Below are 16,175 nucleotides of genomic sequence, written 5' to 3' on the forward strand. Positions count from 1 at the left end.
TTCGATTAGTGGAAAGTATGTAACCCGAGTTAACTGCAAGGATCATTATCAACTAATAAAATTGAAAAGTCGAGTTCCTGTTGGGAATCCTGTTGATTCGAGGCGAAGCTGAGGTGAACACACGTTCTGAGTCCGTCGAAAGTTCATGAAGTTCGATGAAAACAACGATTTTCGACTCGCAAACTGTATATGACGATTACTGCTGAATCTTAACGTTTTTTTTCAGTATCACTGTCCTGCCGTAATGACGTATCAGTAGTAAGTAAATGATCATATCAGGCAGGCTGTTGGAAATGCAAATACTTAGATACAGGGGCGGGTTAAGGATTCTAGCGACCTGGGCATCTGACACTGAAGTAGTGAGTTAACGATCGCGAGCGGAGCGAATGAAAAGTTTTTTGCGATTTTCAAATTTCAAAACATTTGATTTCTCACTTCTGAGCGCCTAAAATTCTCACATCTCAGCGCCCCAATTTTCCCAGCGCCCTGGGCCGGGCCCACTTTGCCCATTGGATAATCCGGCTCTGCTTAGATAAGAGAAACAATTGACTCGATGTTTACATTGGTTGTACTGTTTATACTTCAGATGTGTCACAACATTCCGGTATAGCCGTGAAGTTTTTTGTTTTGTCGATTCATCTTATTTTTTCGTTTCTTCGCACCCCAGCGATTTTTCTTGGCCACACGGAAAAATCGTTAGAATGTGACGCAATGCCAAGAAAGTGTCAAAGTAAAAAAATTCGTCACAGAGGGCAAGCATATTTCAGGGAGGCCTCCTAAAATTCCTAAAATTTCAAAAAGCCTCCTAAAACTCCTAAAATGAGACTTCGAAAATTTCAATAAACTTCCATAAATCAGGATCAAGATCAATCTAATCAATGGATGAGTAAAATAACTTAAAAATTTCGCCTGCGGTCCTTCTCACTTCTGAGGGATCGGACGCATTTTCTAGTGAATTTTTTAATATGTGCCCTAGAAACCTTTGGTCAAGATAGAATTATTTCGAAAAAGTGAACCAGCAGCTAAAAGTTGCTACAAAAATATATTTTTTTATCAAACATCACGTGCACAAAATTTTTTGAGTAGAGATACTGAGCATCAAATTTTCATTCCACAACCACATTCATCGAAACAGTACCCGTGCATGTTTGCTACTATTTGAAAGCTTAGCCCAGTTTCAGTTGAAGAAATCCTTTTTTTGTGTTTCTGTTGCTTTTCGGATGCACGGGAACCGTTAGAAGTTCGCCGAAATTATTCTTTTTTTACCCATACTTTCAACTGCTCATAACTCACTGTCCCGAAAGAACATGCAATTGTCTTTCTAATGACAACCCACACGAGCTTGTAGGTTTCGTAGCCTACGAGAAATTTCAATAAAAAAGTGCATGTTTTCGGATTTTGGTCAACTCTCACCAATGGTACAAAACTTTATTTTACCTGGAAGCCAGACTAACTCCAGGGGTGGCGTTATCTAATATGCAGAACAATCACCAAAACAAACAAACAAACAGAGCACAATTACTCTTCCCTTTCCCATGGATCGCGTGAAGCGAAAGTGGAGATAAAATGCTGTTTCGACCTCCGGAACCAGTGGCGGTCAGAGGCTAGCGTGGTCTAACCATCTTCAGTGTAATCGACCAATGGTACACAAGCTAAGACGATTTTTTTTGTAAGTGGTTTTGGCTTCTAAAAGGACCAATACCTATCTAGGCACATATCAAAAAGTCCACTAGAAAAGGCGTCCGATTTCGGCTGCCTGTTTTTCAAAAGAATCTCCTCTTTAGATCACAATAAAGCAATCGTTTTTGGAAATTCAGTAAATGTTAGTATTGGTTTATCCTGGATTCAGATACACATGATTTTTGTGACATAATTTTCTTTAAATTAAGAATTCGTTTTATTCAATGAAAGTGTACTCTACGTATGTTTGTAGTTTCATTGGTTTTATTTAGTTCTAAAAATTTTCGGTGAGTACAGTGACGATAGCTCGATCAAATTGTAATATATAATACCCCCTTAGTCACAATTTGTCAAAGTTTAAACTTTTGTATGGCGAGACAAACATCTCAAATCAGACAATCCAACTTTTTCGTCTCTTTTACAACCTATGTCCAAAATTGAGCGCTTTTTGGTAACTTTGGGTGAGACTAGAATTTTTCGTGATAGATTCGTGATTTCCAAACCTGTATGATGATATAGATACCTTGCACGTAGGAAATCGAAGGATGTTACAAGTAATAGAGACTTCTTAGAAATAGCCATTGTAAATGGAAAAATATGAGTTTTTAACAAGAAATAAGGGCTTATCAGCATTTCTACAATGATGAATTTATCACGAAAGCTCCTAAGAATCTCCTAAGACCTAGCACTAAAAACCTTTTAAAACTCCTAAAATAGGAGGATTTTTAAAGCGTGTGAGGCCTGATATTTACTGTTGAAGCTATTACTTCATTTGATCGAAGATTTTCAGTGATTGATTTCAGAAATCTTTTACTTCGTTTGTTTTAAACATGCTTTTTTTGCTATATAAAGCCTCATTAGTCAGAGCTTATCGCTTATTATTGCTGTTGTGGTCGATAACAGATGACAGCCGCCTGTAACAGGTTAAATCTCTTACGCGCCAAAAAATAGGATAAAACGACTTGCATTTTGTCTATGGTATCAAACAGATAGCCTTTGAAATACATTTCGTAAAAGGATAAAATGACAAAAAAGTGGGAAGGAAAGCTTAGAAAAAACGATGATTCTTCACTGCAATTTTACTCATGGTCGTGGATTCGAAATTGAGGCTTTACAAGTGTGATACTTAAACTATTAGACCCCTGTACTTCGTATGGATACTGATACTATTCAGGAACACCACATTCCACATTTCGTTTGCTTTGCAAATTTACAACTGAAATGAAAACAGTCAAGGTCAAACTGTACATAATATTTGGATCAATACGAAGAATTCAATGTACAAATGTTGACTTAAAACATATTTTCAGTTTTGTATTCAATTTAAATTTATTCTCTCTCGTCACCTGAACGAAAAGCATTCAAGTGATAAAAATTATTTCTAACAACAAACACCGTCTCCACAGACTAGACTGTGTTCTGGAATTCATTACATTTGTTTTAATGTGTTTCGTTATTGATTGATGAAAATAAATTGAAAAATTTTCCGTTCACTACCTGAGTTGTCTGCTTGAGATTTCGGTAAAGGTCGGTATAAAAGATAGGTGAATCAATAACCACCACCAATGTGTTTACGAAAGGGATTCAAGCAACCATTCGCATTTGTCTACTTTACCTACACACTCACCTAAAAAAACTTAGCAATATTAAAGCAACTATCCGTTTTGCCTAGTCCCACACGTTTATATTAGTATGATCCCTTTTATACTCAGATTTACGGCTTACACGCGCAGAGTGAGACAACTAGCACTTGTAATAATATTACCAAGACCTATTACTGTGTGAGAACTCTGAAAATTGACGATTTTTCCAACAAAACGTCATTACACAATTCACCGATGTTACCAACATCAAGACTCTTACACCTACGTAGGAATAGCAATATGGATATCTAATGTGGAATGAATAACATAAATTGGGAAAAAAGTCTGGAACCAACGAAGTGCGTTGCTGGAACCCCTTTCACAACATTATTCGTAAGCTTGTTTAGTTAATTTAAGAAAATTCATTTCGTCAGGCTTAACCAGTACAAAGTCATTATCCATGCAACTCCAGCCGATATCTGGATTTAGGGTCAGGGTAGGATGATCAATTCATGATCTCGAAACACATGTCTAGTAACCCTTTGTTCCTTTCCCGGTCATCATTTAAATCACAGTAGCCTTTCTGTGGTCACCAGGAACTTATCCAGAGTAACAGGTCCCAAGGCGACAACATCGGAAGGTAGTATCACATCCTTCTCCTAGGATCCTGTGTCAAAGTGGGAATAATTTAGGACATTCACATTATGATCTCTATGCCCATTTCTTCTTTAAGTTCACGTGAGCGACTAAGATTGGCCGAAAGACTCAACTTGTTCTTAAGCCGATTCAGCCCACAATGTCCAGTGATCGCTCCTACGACTCTGCGCTGATGCGTTTCCTAGACATGTTGAGAAATCTAAGATTGCGATGTCGAACAAATAGCGATAATGTTTAGCATCCAGCAAAAAATTTCAAAATAAACAAAATCAGCTCGGCTTAATTCGCCAAGGTTAAACATCAATCATCATTCAATTGAACCGCAGAAAAAATGCAGGTCACAATACGCAAAGTTCTTGGTCCGAAATGCGAACAGTCAATGTGCAACAAAAAAAGATATAAATCAATGGACAAAAAATTAAACAGGCACCGTATACCAACCAAGTCTTCAATGGCATTCTTTTCAGAAAAAAAAATGTTTACAATTACTAATCACGCTCATTATATAAGCCAGTACACATTTGCGTTATAGAAATTCAATTAAACTTCTCAAAAAGCTTTTGTAATTCATCCAATTCACCTCTATTTACCACCAAGCACTACGATACAGCGAGCCATGTACTACTTTACTACACGACACGAAGAAACAAAAAAAAATTGTCTGAACAATCCGAAAATCAGAAGGCAATCAATTTCAACGTTTTTTCTTTTCTTTAAATTGGTCAGCCTATCAAATTCAAAGACATTTGTTGGTCCCGCATGCATTTATACGGTGAATTATATATCGTCGCACCTTACGAAGACAAATTACCTTTTTCTTTAACAATCTACGCGTTGGGCAACTTTCAACATTTTAATAATAAATGAAATTTTAACCATCGCGTATAATCGCACATATCGTTAAATAATCAATCGGCCGATTAAACTGTTGTAGGCAGGTAACACTTACGTGCATGCAAAATAAATAAATCGTAAACAATATGATGAGAGGGGTCATTCATAAAATATGTCATGTCGCTTGTAGAGAGGGGTTTTCCATTTGTAGACGGTTTTGTCAGCATAAGTGCACATTAAAAGCGATAAATTGCGAAGAACGACCACACGTTGACCTTTAACAAGTTGATGGAGTCACGAAGGAAGTAAAAATGTGGTGACGGGCGTGACGATGTTACATTGTCAATGTAAGCTCATCTCGACCTAGTACATCGTAATTTATGTATTTAACTTACGTAAATCTATCGCAAATTGGAATTCACCAGACACATACGGACGGCTCAATGGCTACGTACTAGCCTTCCAACAAAATGACTCAGGTTCGATTCCCGTGTCCACATGGAATTTTTCTAGCGATTATTTCATAATTTGGGTAGTTGCGTAGTGTGGTGGCTGCAACGATGTTCATATAGAATGACTCGTATGATCTAACCCAAATAAGTTATATTTTTATGTATATGTATAATCTAGCCTACATTTAGGCTAGATATCCATTAATCACCTAATTTTCCTCCGAGAGTATTTGCATACTTCGAGGCGTGGTTCGGAAGACAAGTAAAACCTGTGGTCCAGGCTGCACTTGTTATTAACCGTAACAGGCACGTTGCTTTGTTTGTATGTGTGTGTGTTTATTAGAATGTTGTGGACAAAGTGGGTTTCGATCTATATCCAGACTGATCTAAAGTTTTTCATGTGCGTGAATGACACAATTCAACATTTTTTGTATTGTGGACTTGCATCACGGCGACTTACTAACATGGGACCATGATCTGAGATTAAAAGTCGTAATTTTGGCAAAGCTATTAGGAATGGTAGCTGATAATGCATGATGGTAGTGATAAGAATTTTTGTTTTTACGACCTTGTTAAAGTCGGTAGAGGCGATTAGAAACGATGGGGTTGACTTAATCATTTATGATTATGAAAACCGAACCGAATCTTGGACCATTGCACTTCCATTTGAGTTATCATTTCAGAAACCTATTTTCTCCGTCCCAATGTTTCTCTCCTAACAAAACCTACAACTATGCTTACTCAAACGCCTCTACTCTGAGGTTAGGTACATTTTGGAGTTCGTAAAGAGAAAAACACCTTTCGTGCACAGCACACCTGTGCGGGTATAACTTCGGCAAACTCATTTCAATTCAAATGTTGTCACACAACCACAAGAGAAAAAAAATAATTTGTCGAAAGTTCGCTGTTATTTCTGTTTTTGATACCTGATCAGATGATCAGTTGATGCTAGTGTTTTGCACAGCTCGGTTGAAAATTCATAATATATCGCATCTAAACAACGTGGACACAGTTAGTTAAATACCGTTTCGTTCAGTTTTGTCTTGCATGATTGCAGTAATTTAATGCGAGCAATTAAATGCCGTGATTCCGATCCGATATCCATTTTAAGCGGAATATTTATGTGACAACATACACAGCAGATGTGATTTGATTATGAACTGTATCGCGTTTCTGTTTCAATGTTGAAGCTTTACCGATTACAATGAATGGCACTATTGAAATGCCTAATCTGATTTGAACGTTTGACGACCGTGAATTATTTGTGTAGACTATTTGTCTGAGAGACAGATGTTTATGTGGCGTATTTGCTTAATCCAGATAAAAGCGACTAATTTACAATCGGTAAACAATTCTCATTCAAAGTGCTAAGTGGTGGTGTTTACGAGTAAATTCTAAGTTTATTTTTGCTGTGTTCCAGAGATTAGATTTAGTGGTTACCATTCGTCTAAATTAAATACTTTCCTGACTCCTTACTCTGAGCCAACAATGCTAATTACTCTCGCCACAAAGATTTATGTCTAACAATATTATGCCTTCAACCAAAGCTTGGTTACCACGTAAACGAAATATCGATAAATGACCGATTCACTTAGGACTCCGATGAACTAGTCTCCGTCTTCTTCATATTTGTTAGAGCTTAACCCGCTTTTTATCTCGTTATAGAGATATTAATGAGCAACGAAGCCCACTTATACCAAATATTGGTTTCTAAATAATTGATAATGCATTGAACGATGCATCACGAACTTCTAGTTTGACATGCAACGGTTGAGGGTCAATGCTGCTCGAACAGTGTGCTAGAAGTTCAACAAGATCAACAGTAAATGTGTAAAAAGTTTGAACAATCGTCAATCCCAACAACAAACGTTCGTTTGATATGCCCGGCAATCTTGGACTCGCACAGATTAGTTAACACTTTTAACTACTTCTGCGTCAGAATTTTGGGTTTGAGTTTCAGGTTCAACTAGGTAGTCTACCTCTATGGGTTCAAGATAAAGTAATCATTGGCCTTAAATGCTTGTAACAAGTGATTATTGACTGACTGATGATAACAGGGACTATTTTCAGAAAGTAAAAATTCCAAAATTTCTCCACTTTTTTTTTGGAAAGTCAGGGAAAACATAAGAAAATGCGCGAAAATTTAGAAAAATTTTGGAAATGTTTTCCGAAAAATAGACCCTGATGATCATTCAGGTATCGTTTATCACCAGTATTATTTAATCGCATCAAATTTGACCACCAATCATGAAAAATTGTTAGTGAAAAACTGATTATTAAGAGACTAATTAGATCAAAAAAAAAGTGAAAAATAAAAAGTAAAAATGAGGAAAAAATTCAAAATTAATCAACTTTCGTCTCCGACCACTGGCAGTGTGCATGTGCAACCTCAAATAAATGGATCAACGATAAGTGTTGTGGATGGAATAGATGACACTAAAACCAGTAAATCAAATATTTGGTAAGTTGTTCGCATTTTACGTGCATGTTAAGTTGAGTTATGAACTGAATGTATATGTGTCGGCGAATCGTGACGATCAAAAAGATTATCGATAGTTTGCATGCTCAATTGGAACATGTTAAATAATGAGGTAATTTCTAACTATTCGATAAATATAGCGGTGGGGGGCCATTCAAATAGTACACCTAATCGAAAATGTTGTTCACCGCATCACAGTACATTTCATCACACCCAAGGGTTTGAGCTGGTTCATTACTATACCAAGTTTCGCTTCTTATGGATCTCGCCAGTTACCCTAGCCAAAGCTCTACACTTACTTGACTTACCTGCAGGGGCATGGAAAAATCAGGAACGTGATTGCGAATCCTGTGTTTAGCATGCCTAGGGACAGGCTCACACCGGTAGTTGACTTTACCAGGAACTTTAATGTTAGGTTCCCAGGCAGACAGGACTGGCTAAACGGCTGGCCCACAGATCTGCATAGGGAAGGTAAAGTCATATTAACCGACGGATCTAAAACCTCGGTAGGGACCGGAGCCGGCGTTTTCAGACCAGAAAGCGAAGAAGGCAGCTGGTTCCACCTGGGTAAGTTTGCCAGCGTCCCCCAGGCGGAAGTCTTCGCAGTGCTCAAAGGAGTTCAAGAAGCTCTGCCTTTGGGAACGCAAGGAGAGGACGTAACGGTCTGTATCGATAACGAGGGGATGATAAAAGCAATATCGTCACCCGTAACGATCTCCAAGCTAATCAAAGAATGTAAAGACTAGCTAAATTCGGTGGGTCAAAATAACCGGATTTGCTTGGTTTGGGTCCCCGCACACTCTGGCGTGGATGGAAACGAGAAGGCGGATGAGCTTGCCAAAGCAGGCTCTGCTGCTCTCGTAGACGGGCTTGAACCGTACCTACCTATACCCGATTCGATATGCGCAAAAGCGAGATCGAAATGGGTGGAGGGTAAACACTCGGAGCGCTGGAATGCGTACGAGGGAGGCGCTCACACGAAGCGATTCTTCCCGAGGCCGACCGCTAGATGGGCTAAAGATTTGCTCAGCATGGACCGGAAATGCATAAGGAGAGTGGTTGGTGCAATTACTGGACACTGCGGGCTGAATCGGCACCTCAATAAGCTAAGGCTCTCGGCGACTCCTTGGTGCTCCTGCGGATTAGAAGAAGAAACGGGCATACACGTCATCTGTGAATGTCCTAAATTTCTTCAACTAAGACGCAGGCTCCTTGGAGATTACGTCGTACAACCCTCCGAAGTTGTCGCCCTGGGACCTGCCACTTTGGACAGATTCCTGGCGGCGACCGGAAGGTTGTCTTGATTTAAATGATGACCGGGAAGGAAACAAAGGATCACAAGATCTGTGTTTCAAGATCACCTTGGTGATCGTCCCACCCTGATAAATCTACTTGACTTAAACCGATTAACCTGTTACAGACGGCAAGCATATGACCAACGCACTTCAAGCAAAAGTGATATTTATGACAGCTGCCAAATAGAGTACTTTTTGTATGAAATTTTATCCCCACTATTTTTACAGTGTACAATTTTGTATGGAGCACTGTCAAGTTTCAGTACCCTATTTCCAGTACCACTTTCGCTTGAAGTGCGTTGATATGACCCGTATTATTATCTGATCTATTATTGAGAACCCAATAACAATTTCGTCTCCAACGACGATTATAATTGAAAATTGTAAATTGCGCCAACCAATTAAAACGACGAAATTTCTCTCTCGATGAATCGCTCTCACACTTCTGATTTGTGTCACATCGTTATTACTCGTTACGTACGATCACAACACGAATCAACATTGACGTTTCGTTTCACTTGTTTGTCAATCAACGGTTTCGCGTATCTGCATCAAAAATAAAAAAGAAATTGCAGGTTCTGTTCGGTTAAAATGGCTGATGAAAACGAGTCGAAATTTTGCTTTTTGGGTCATTTTTTGAATCGCGAATTCGTGGGGCAGAAGGCCTTGAATGACGACAACGAGAAGGTGATTGCTGGTGAAAGCCTGGAGGAAATTTTTGATTTGTTGTGGGCAAATTCATTGCAATTTATCAAACGCGAGGCACTGCTGGATGGTGATTCTTTTACGTGGGCAGAAAGTGAGCAGCCGACCCGGAATGAAATTGAAAAGTTTGTGGTTCTACAGCCCCAAGGAAGCAAAAAAATTACTCCTGTGTCACAAGTCAACGTGGATTTTTTGCGCAAACTGAGAGGAAAACATGTGACTATTTTCGTTTACTCCTTCGGAAAGAAAATTTGCAACAAGGCTGCACACACCAAGTTCTCAGCACAACTTTTGATTCCCGAAAAGAGAGATAGAGCTAATGCGGACAGCACAGTATCTCTAATGGAAATGGTGGCCAAACTGAAGGATATACATGGCACACACTATTCATCTAATCACTCCAGTTGGGTCATGTGGGCCAATTACATACAATGCGCTCCAGCCAACGAGTCGCGAGAACGGATGATGAATGAATGTCCACCGGCTCACTTAATTTTACTGTTTCGTTCGGTGGCGTTCTCGGACAATGAACGAATGCAAAGCGCAAGAAATGGTCTGAAAATTACGGACAATATGATCGACTCGTTCAAAGGTCAAGTGAAGCTGTTCAGAGAAGATTTTGAAACAATGCGACAATCGACGATGCGTGTGATGCAGTTGATGGAATGGCGTTTGAAAAGCTTGGAGGAAATTATTGAATCAAATCAGCGATTAGTCGCTGCAATGTCGGATACACTGCGTCCTGAAGAAAATGAAGTAAGTCGGAGCCAAGACGACCTCGTCATTGACTGCGAGGATACTGATCACATGAATAATTGAGAACTCCAGGAATTTATGTTGCATTCATTAGCTGTATTTTTAACAAAAAATTGTGATAAAACTGAAGTTTGACTTCCACAATAAATGAACTGATTTGCATTTTACTACAGAAATTATTCGTTTTCTTCAATTGAATTCAAAATGGGCCGGATCTTGTTGTTGGGCGACGCTCGGATCGAATTTACCACTCCACACATATCCGCAACTCTTGAAAATCGACGTGCAATCGAAATTCCGCATTTTCATAAATTCTGAATTCACTTGAAATTCCATGTCCTTTGTCGATTGAGCAAACGCTTTCTTCAAATGTTTCTTGACGATTCCGAAGACAATTTCGATCAGGTTGAAAAACGGAGTATACGGTGGAAGGAAGATGGGAATAATCCCGAGTGACCGCAAATAGCGGATGATGGGTGCGTGGCAATGGATTCTAGCGCCATCAAGAATCCACACACTGTGTTGTCCGGGAAAGACGTGACAAGATCCTCCCAATGCAAAGACCTTGCAACAATCGAAAAATTTTTGTCTTGTAAACGTCCCTTCCGTTTGAAATGTCTCTAAAATTCCATCTTGTCCCAAAAAGCACAACAAAGACATCCTCGGCTTGCGTTTAAATTCTCCACGGAAAACCAGTTTTTTACCAATGATACCGTAGCCTTTGGATCGAATTAAGCCATGATTATCAACCGATATCTCATCCAGAAAAACCAAGTTTGTGTAATGCCATTCGATGGAGTTGAGCTCGTTAAAGAATTTCTCAATCTCTTTGTCTCTGATTTGAATTGCACGGATTTCGATGGTTTTCCAGGTGAAATTGTTTTCGTGAAGAAGTTTACAGATGTAGGAGGCAGAAATTCTTATCCCAAAATTTCTTTCAAATTTACATTTCGCTTCTTCCATGTATAATATCGGGCACACACGGTACAAGTTGAGCAACCAATTACGCTTTTCATCATCAATTTTATATGGCACTCGTACAGTCTCCTTTCTAGACAACGATCCCGTCTTTTCGTACCGAAGTATCCAATTGGTGATGGTGGTTGGGTCTTTGCGATACAGAACCGCAATTTTGGCTTTGTTATAGCCCAGAAAATAGTATGAGTATAACGCATAATATTTAACATCGTCTGAGGCATGTTTATTGCGTACATTTTTCAAAATTAAAGCCATTTTCACTGCGGTAAACCGACAAACTAATTGATAAGGTAATTTCTCAATCGATAGATTTTTATCTAACTAATTTTCGAATGGTTTGACAAGAGTGATATTTATTGGTTACTTAGATGTATAATAAAGCGGATCTATGAACGGTTTGATGAGTGGCTAATCTATAACTTTAAAGTTTACTCAATCTGCTACTTTAGTGATATACCTAAGAACATAGTATAAAGGCTTCTTTGCCTTGCTAACAGACTCATTTTATGGAGAGCTTAATACGGTCTACCACATTAAATCAATTTACTCCATTATTTGTAAAAAAATGAACCAAAAAGCAAAATTTAGACTTGTTTTTACAAGATTTTTGCGTTTTTAGCAAAAACTTCTCATATTTTATAACAGTCGAACGAAGAAAACATAAACAAGCACAATCGTCTGAGAGAGAGAAGTCTCGTCGTTCTCATTGGTCGGCGCAATTTACAATTTACAATTATAATCGTCGTTAGAGTCGAAATTATTATTCAACAGTCAATACTTCCATCGATCAAAGTATTTTTATTCTGTTGATTTCAAATCTTGTACTTCATTTTTTTAACATGCATTTTTCTATATAAATGACCATATTACCCAGAGCTTGTCATTATTTTTGTCGTCGTTATCGATAACAGATGAATCTAACAGTTGGTTCAAATCTGTTGGCTGTTCAGTTTAAAATTCTCATAGTGGGAATTCAATTTCGTGGTGATAAGAAGCCGAGCTTTCCAACCAAATACGTCTGTATTTAATGAACGGCTTAATGATTTCCCATAATTCCAATTTCCAGTGACTCAATCGAGGACCCAATGCCAACGACATGGAAATTCTGGCAGAAAAGACGGTATTTGGTGATTCTCATGGCATTTTTGGGATTCTGTAACGTTTACACGCTGCGTGTCAATTTGAGTGTTGGCATCGTAGCAATGACCGAAAATCGCACAGTTCATTACGACAATGGTACAGTGGGATACGTGAGTCTCATCTTATGAGTTGATGATTTTACACAGAAGCAATGATTATCCAAAATTAAATTTACTCGGAGCAGGAGCAATATTTTACATGGAACTCCAAAGAGCAGGGCCTTATTTTGAGCTCATTTTTCTACGGCTACATCACGACACAATTTATTGGTGGCTATTTCGGAGCAAAGGTTGGTGGAAGTCTTGTCTTTGGTGTTGGAATATTTGCAACATCGGTGCTAACATTACTCACTCCGCTAGCAGCCCGTGCCGGGTTTGAAGTCCTAATGGCTGTTCGCATCATTGAAGGAATTTTCGAAGGTATATAACGTACCATTTTGCCTATCTGAAATATTGTTAAGAGCCAAGTTGATCCAGATGATCAGATGAAGCTTAAAGTTCGCGAAAACTCGATAAAAAACCTAACATAACTTTCGTAAAAAATGACCATAATTTTAGGTGTGACCTTTCCATGCATACAAGATGTGTGGTCAAGATGGGCTCCACCACCGGAACGATCACGTGCAGCGTCTATATCATTTGCTGGTACTTACGCTGGCACTGTAATCCTGTTCACTGCTTCGCGTGAAATCGTCCACTAAAAATAAAATAAAAAATTGTTTTCCAGGTAATCGCAATGCCATTGAGTGGGGTGCTAGCCGCATCCATCGGTTGGGAAAGTTTGTTCTACGTGTTTGGTAAGTTCGTTCGCTGTTTAAATGAATCTGATAAAAATAAAAGGAATCGTCACCATCAGGTGCTATCGGTTGCATATGGTTCATTGCATGGATAATAATTGTGAAACGAGGACCCGAACTCGATCGTTACATATCAAAAGAAGAGCTTCACTACATCCAAAGTTCGCTGGGATCTCTGGATCGAGATGAGAAGGCTTCCGTTCCGTGGAAAGCAATTTTTACGTCGAAAGCTGTTTTTGCGATCTGTGTATCACATACAGCTGAAACGTGGGGTTTATACACCTTCATCACTCAATTGCCAACGTTCCTGAGAGGTTGGTATGTTTCAGCATTTCCTTGACTGTACTGAACTCACTGCTTGAATTCGTACAGATGCCATGAACTATAATTTGGGAAAAACGGGCTTCCTATCCGCTCTGCCCTATTTAGCAATGGGAATTTTGTTGCTAGTTTTTGGCTACTTTGCTGACCTGTTCCAAATCAAAGGATGGTTGACAACCACTCAGGTCCGGCGTTATTTCAATTGTCTCGGATTTGTGTCACAGGCCATTTTTATGCTGTTAGCAGCATATCTATTGGATCCGGTGTGGAGTCTTGTTTCGATCATTTTAGCTGTAGGTTTAGGTGCGCTGGCCTGGTGTGGTTTTTCGGTCAATCCATTGGATATTGCGCCGAACTATGCGAGCATAATATTCGGAATACAAAACACGATCGGAACACTGCCGGGTATAATATCGCCAACACTGACCGGATATTTGGTTCAGAACAAGGTAAAACTGTCGTTTCTGCAATAAATCCAATTTGGCCGTGGACTAGAAAAATAATCATTTTTCGTCTGCCAGACTGCTGAAGAATGGCGCATGGTATTTTACATCACAGCGATCGTGTACGGCATCGGAACGGTGGTCTATTGGTTTTGGTGCTCCGGTGAACTGCAACCTTGGGCGAAAGAAAGCTTGAAGAAAGACAACACAAACAACAAGTCAGACAGCAAGATTGACGCGTAACTTCACAGGGAAAGTGTGTGGTTTTATAATTGATAATTGAACATGTAGCCAATGGGTTTAGATAACGATTTCAATGGAAAAATAAATTATTCGAGAAAATTGGTGGTGTTAGTACATTAGACTAACAGTACCACTCTCTGTTATTTTAAACGTGCCTGTAGTTAGTGTCAACTTTCCTTAAAACTTGTGTTAAGCATACACGAAAACTAGAACAAAGGCAAAAATCTCATCAACTCTACAATTCGAATACAATCTCTGCACACAGGCTTCACACGGTTGGTTTGAAACGAGATTAAATAGGGAACGCCGACCACCAATAATTTTTTTTTCATATTATTAATCAGTGATGGACAAGAACATCACACAGGAAAAAATCAAACCGATCGGCTGGGCCGTTTCTGAGAACCAGCAGCTGTGTCGTCCACGGCCTGTAGAGTAGCGCTTAGTTGTGACTTATATTGGGATCGGTAGCAGGATTAATTCTAAGACTTTTTATTAAAAAAAATTCACCTTGGAACATCTGGTTGGGCAGCTGTAGCCCCAAGTAGTCGAAAAATCACGATTTTCAATCGACGATATCTTCGAAAGAAAGCAACCGTGGAAGTTTCGTATTGTTGATATGGATAGAGGGTTACAAGCCCTATCCACCACTAGTAACTGATTTTTTAGATGTTGTCTATAATGACCCATTTTCGACCATCTTTTTTTGCTACCATCGGCGAACTTTGAACACTGCTGGAACGCTTCCAACGTACTTTTTTTAATCAAAATATGTACAGTTGCTTAGCCCTAAGCTTAAACTTTGTAACAATACCAAGCATGATACTCATCGGTCGCGACGCGTACCGTTTTTGTTAGATTTTTTGTAGCGAAGTCGCTCTACGACGAAATTTACGAACGAATCTTAAATTTCGAAATTGTAACACAGCTACTTCGTGTCCTTTGTTCTTGAATGATTTTTTCGTGTTAATAGACAACAGGTGAGTGTCGAAGAAGTCAAATATGACTGATTTTGGTGTAGGTGTCACTATTGGGCTTATGCGGGAATTCTGATTTCTTCTAAAATTCAATTATTATTGAAGCTATTGTATTTAAAACGGTTGCTAAATCATTATTGGCTCACTAAAAAAGATTTAACAACCAAAACCTAGAAAATTTTTGAATTTTGGAAGAAATCAGAATTCCCGCATAAGCCCAATAGTGACACCTACGCCAAAATCAGTCATATTTGACTTCTTCGACGCTCACCTGTTGTCTATTAACACGAAAAAATCATTCAAGAACAAAGGACACGAAGTAGCTGTGTTACAATTTCGAAATTTAAGATTCGTTCGTAAATTTCGTCGTAGAGCGACCTCGCTACAAAAAATCTAACAAAAACGGTACGCGTCGCGACAGATGAGTATCATGCTTGGTATTGTTACAAAGTTTAAGCTTAGGGCTAAGCAACTGTACATATTTTGATTAAAAAAAGTACGTTGGAAGCGTTCCAGCAGTGTTCAAAGTTCGCCGATGGTAGCAAAAAAAAAGATGGTCGAAAATGGACCATTATAGACAACATCTAAAAAATCAGTTACTAGTGGTGGATAGGGCTTGTAACCCTCTATCCATATCAACAATACGAAACTTCCACGGTTGCTTTCTTTCGAAGATATCGTCGATTGAAAATCGTGATTTTTCGACTACTTGGGGCTACAGCTGCCCAACCAGATGTTCCAAGGTGATTTTTTTTTAATAAAAAGTCTTAGAATTAGTCCTCCTACCGATCCCAATATAAGTCACAACTAACCGCTACTCTACAGGCCGTGGACGA

General features: G+C 38.9%; 1 protein-coding gene and 1 long non-coding RNA gene across 4 annotated transcripts; one reads left to right on the forward strand and one right to left on the reverse strand.

Moving 5' to 3' along the window:
* Nucleotides 1–410: 410 nt before the first annotated feature.
* On the reverse strand, nt 411–4,496 carry LOC119075731. The gene is made up of 2 exons (XR_005087446.1): nt 4,467–4,496; nt 411–527 (listed from the first exon to the last, which is right to left on the reverse strand). It is a non-coding gene; the product is annotated as an uncharacterized LOC119075731 (long non-coding RNA).
* Nucleotides 4,497–6,142: 1,646 nt separating this feature from the next.
* On the forward strand, nt 6,143–14,512 carry LOC119075720 (vesicular glutamate transporter 1-like). Of its 3 annotated transcripts, none has more exons than XM_037182251.1 (9): nt 6,143–6,604; nt 7,469–7,667; nt 12,486–12,669; nt 12,744–12,978; nt 13,117–13,220; nt 13,286–13,355; nt 13,415–13,669; nt 13,728–14,125; nt 14,198–14,512. In XM_037182251.1, exons 2-9 carry the CDS (start codon nt 7,531–7,533, stop codon nt 14,360–14,362), a joined length of 1,548 nt encoding a protein of 515 aa, XP_037038146.1. In that variant the 5' UTR covers nt 6,143–6,604; nt 7,469–7,530; the 3' UTR covers nt 14,363–14,512. The 3 variants fall into 3 exon arrangements, with proteins under 3 accessions (XP_037038146.1, XP_037038148.1, XP_037038149.1); XM_037182253.1 differs by having other exon boundaries at nt 6,143–6,593; nt 7,420–7,667; XM_037182254.1 differs by having other exon boundaries at nt 6,143–6,550; nt 7,420–7,667.
* The last annotated feature ends 1,663 nt before the right edge of the window (nt 14,513–16,175 follow it).

The sequence above is a fragment of the Bradysia coprophila genome, unplaced genomic scaffold, assembly GCF_014529535.1.
Source record: "Bradysia coprophila strain Holo2 unplaced genomic scaffold, BU_Bcop_v1 contig_232, whole genome shotgun sequence".
Classification (NCBI taxonomy): domain Eukaryota; kingdom Metazoa; phylum Arthropoda; class Insecta; order Diptera; family Sciaridae; genus Bradysia; species Bradysia coprophila.

Excerpts from the sequence above, each read along its gene's own strand:
- LOC119075720 (XM_037182251.1), top strand. The coding sequence starts at position 7,531 with ATGAGGAAAAAATTCAAAATTAATCAACTTTCGTCTCCGACCACTGGC. Across the intron at positions 13,670-13,727 it reads ATTGCCAACGTTCCTGAGAG|ATGCCATGAACTATAATTTG; the intron begins GTTGGTATGTTT and ends GAATTCGTACAG. Across the intron at positions 14,126-14,197 it reads GATATTTGGTTCAGAACAAG|ACTGCTGAAGAATGGCGCAT; the intron begins GTAAAACTGTCG and ends TTCGTCTGCCAG.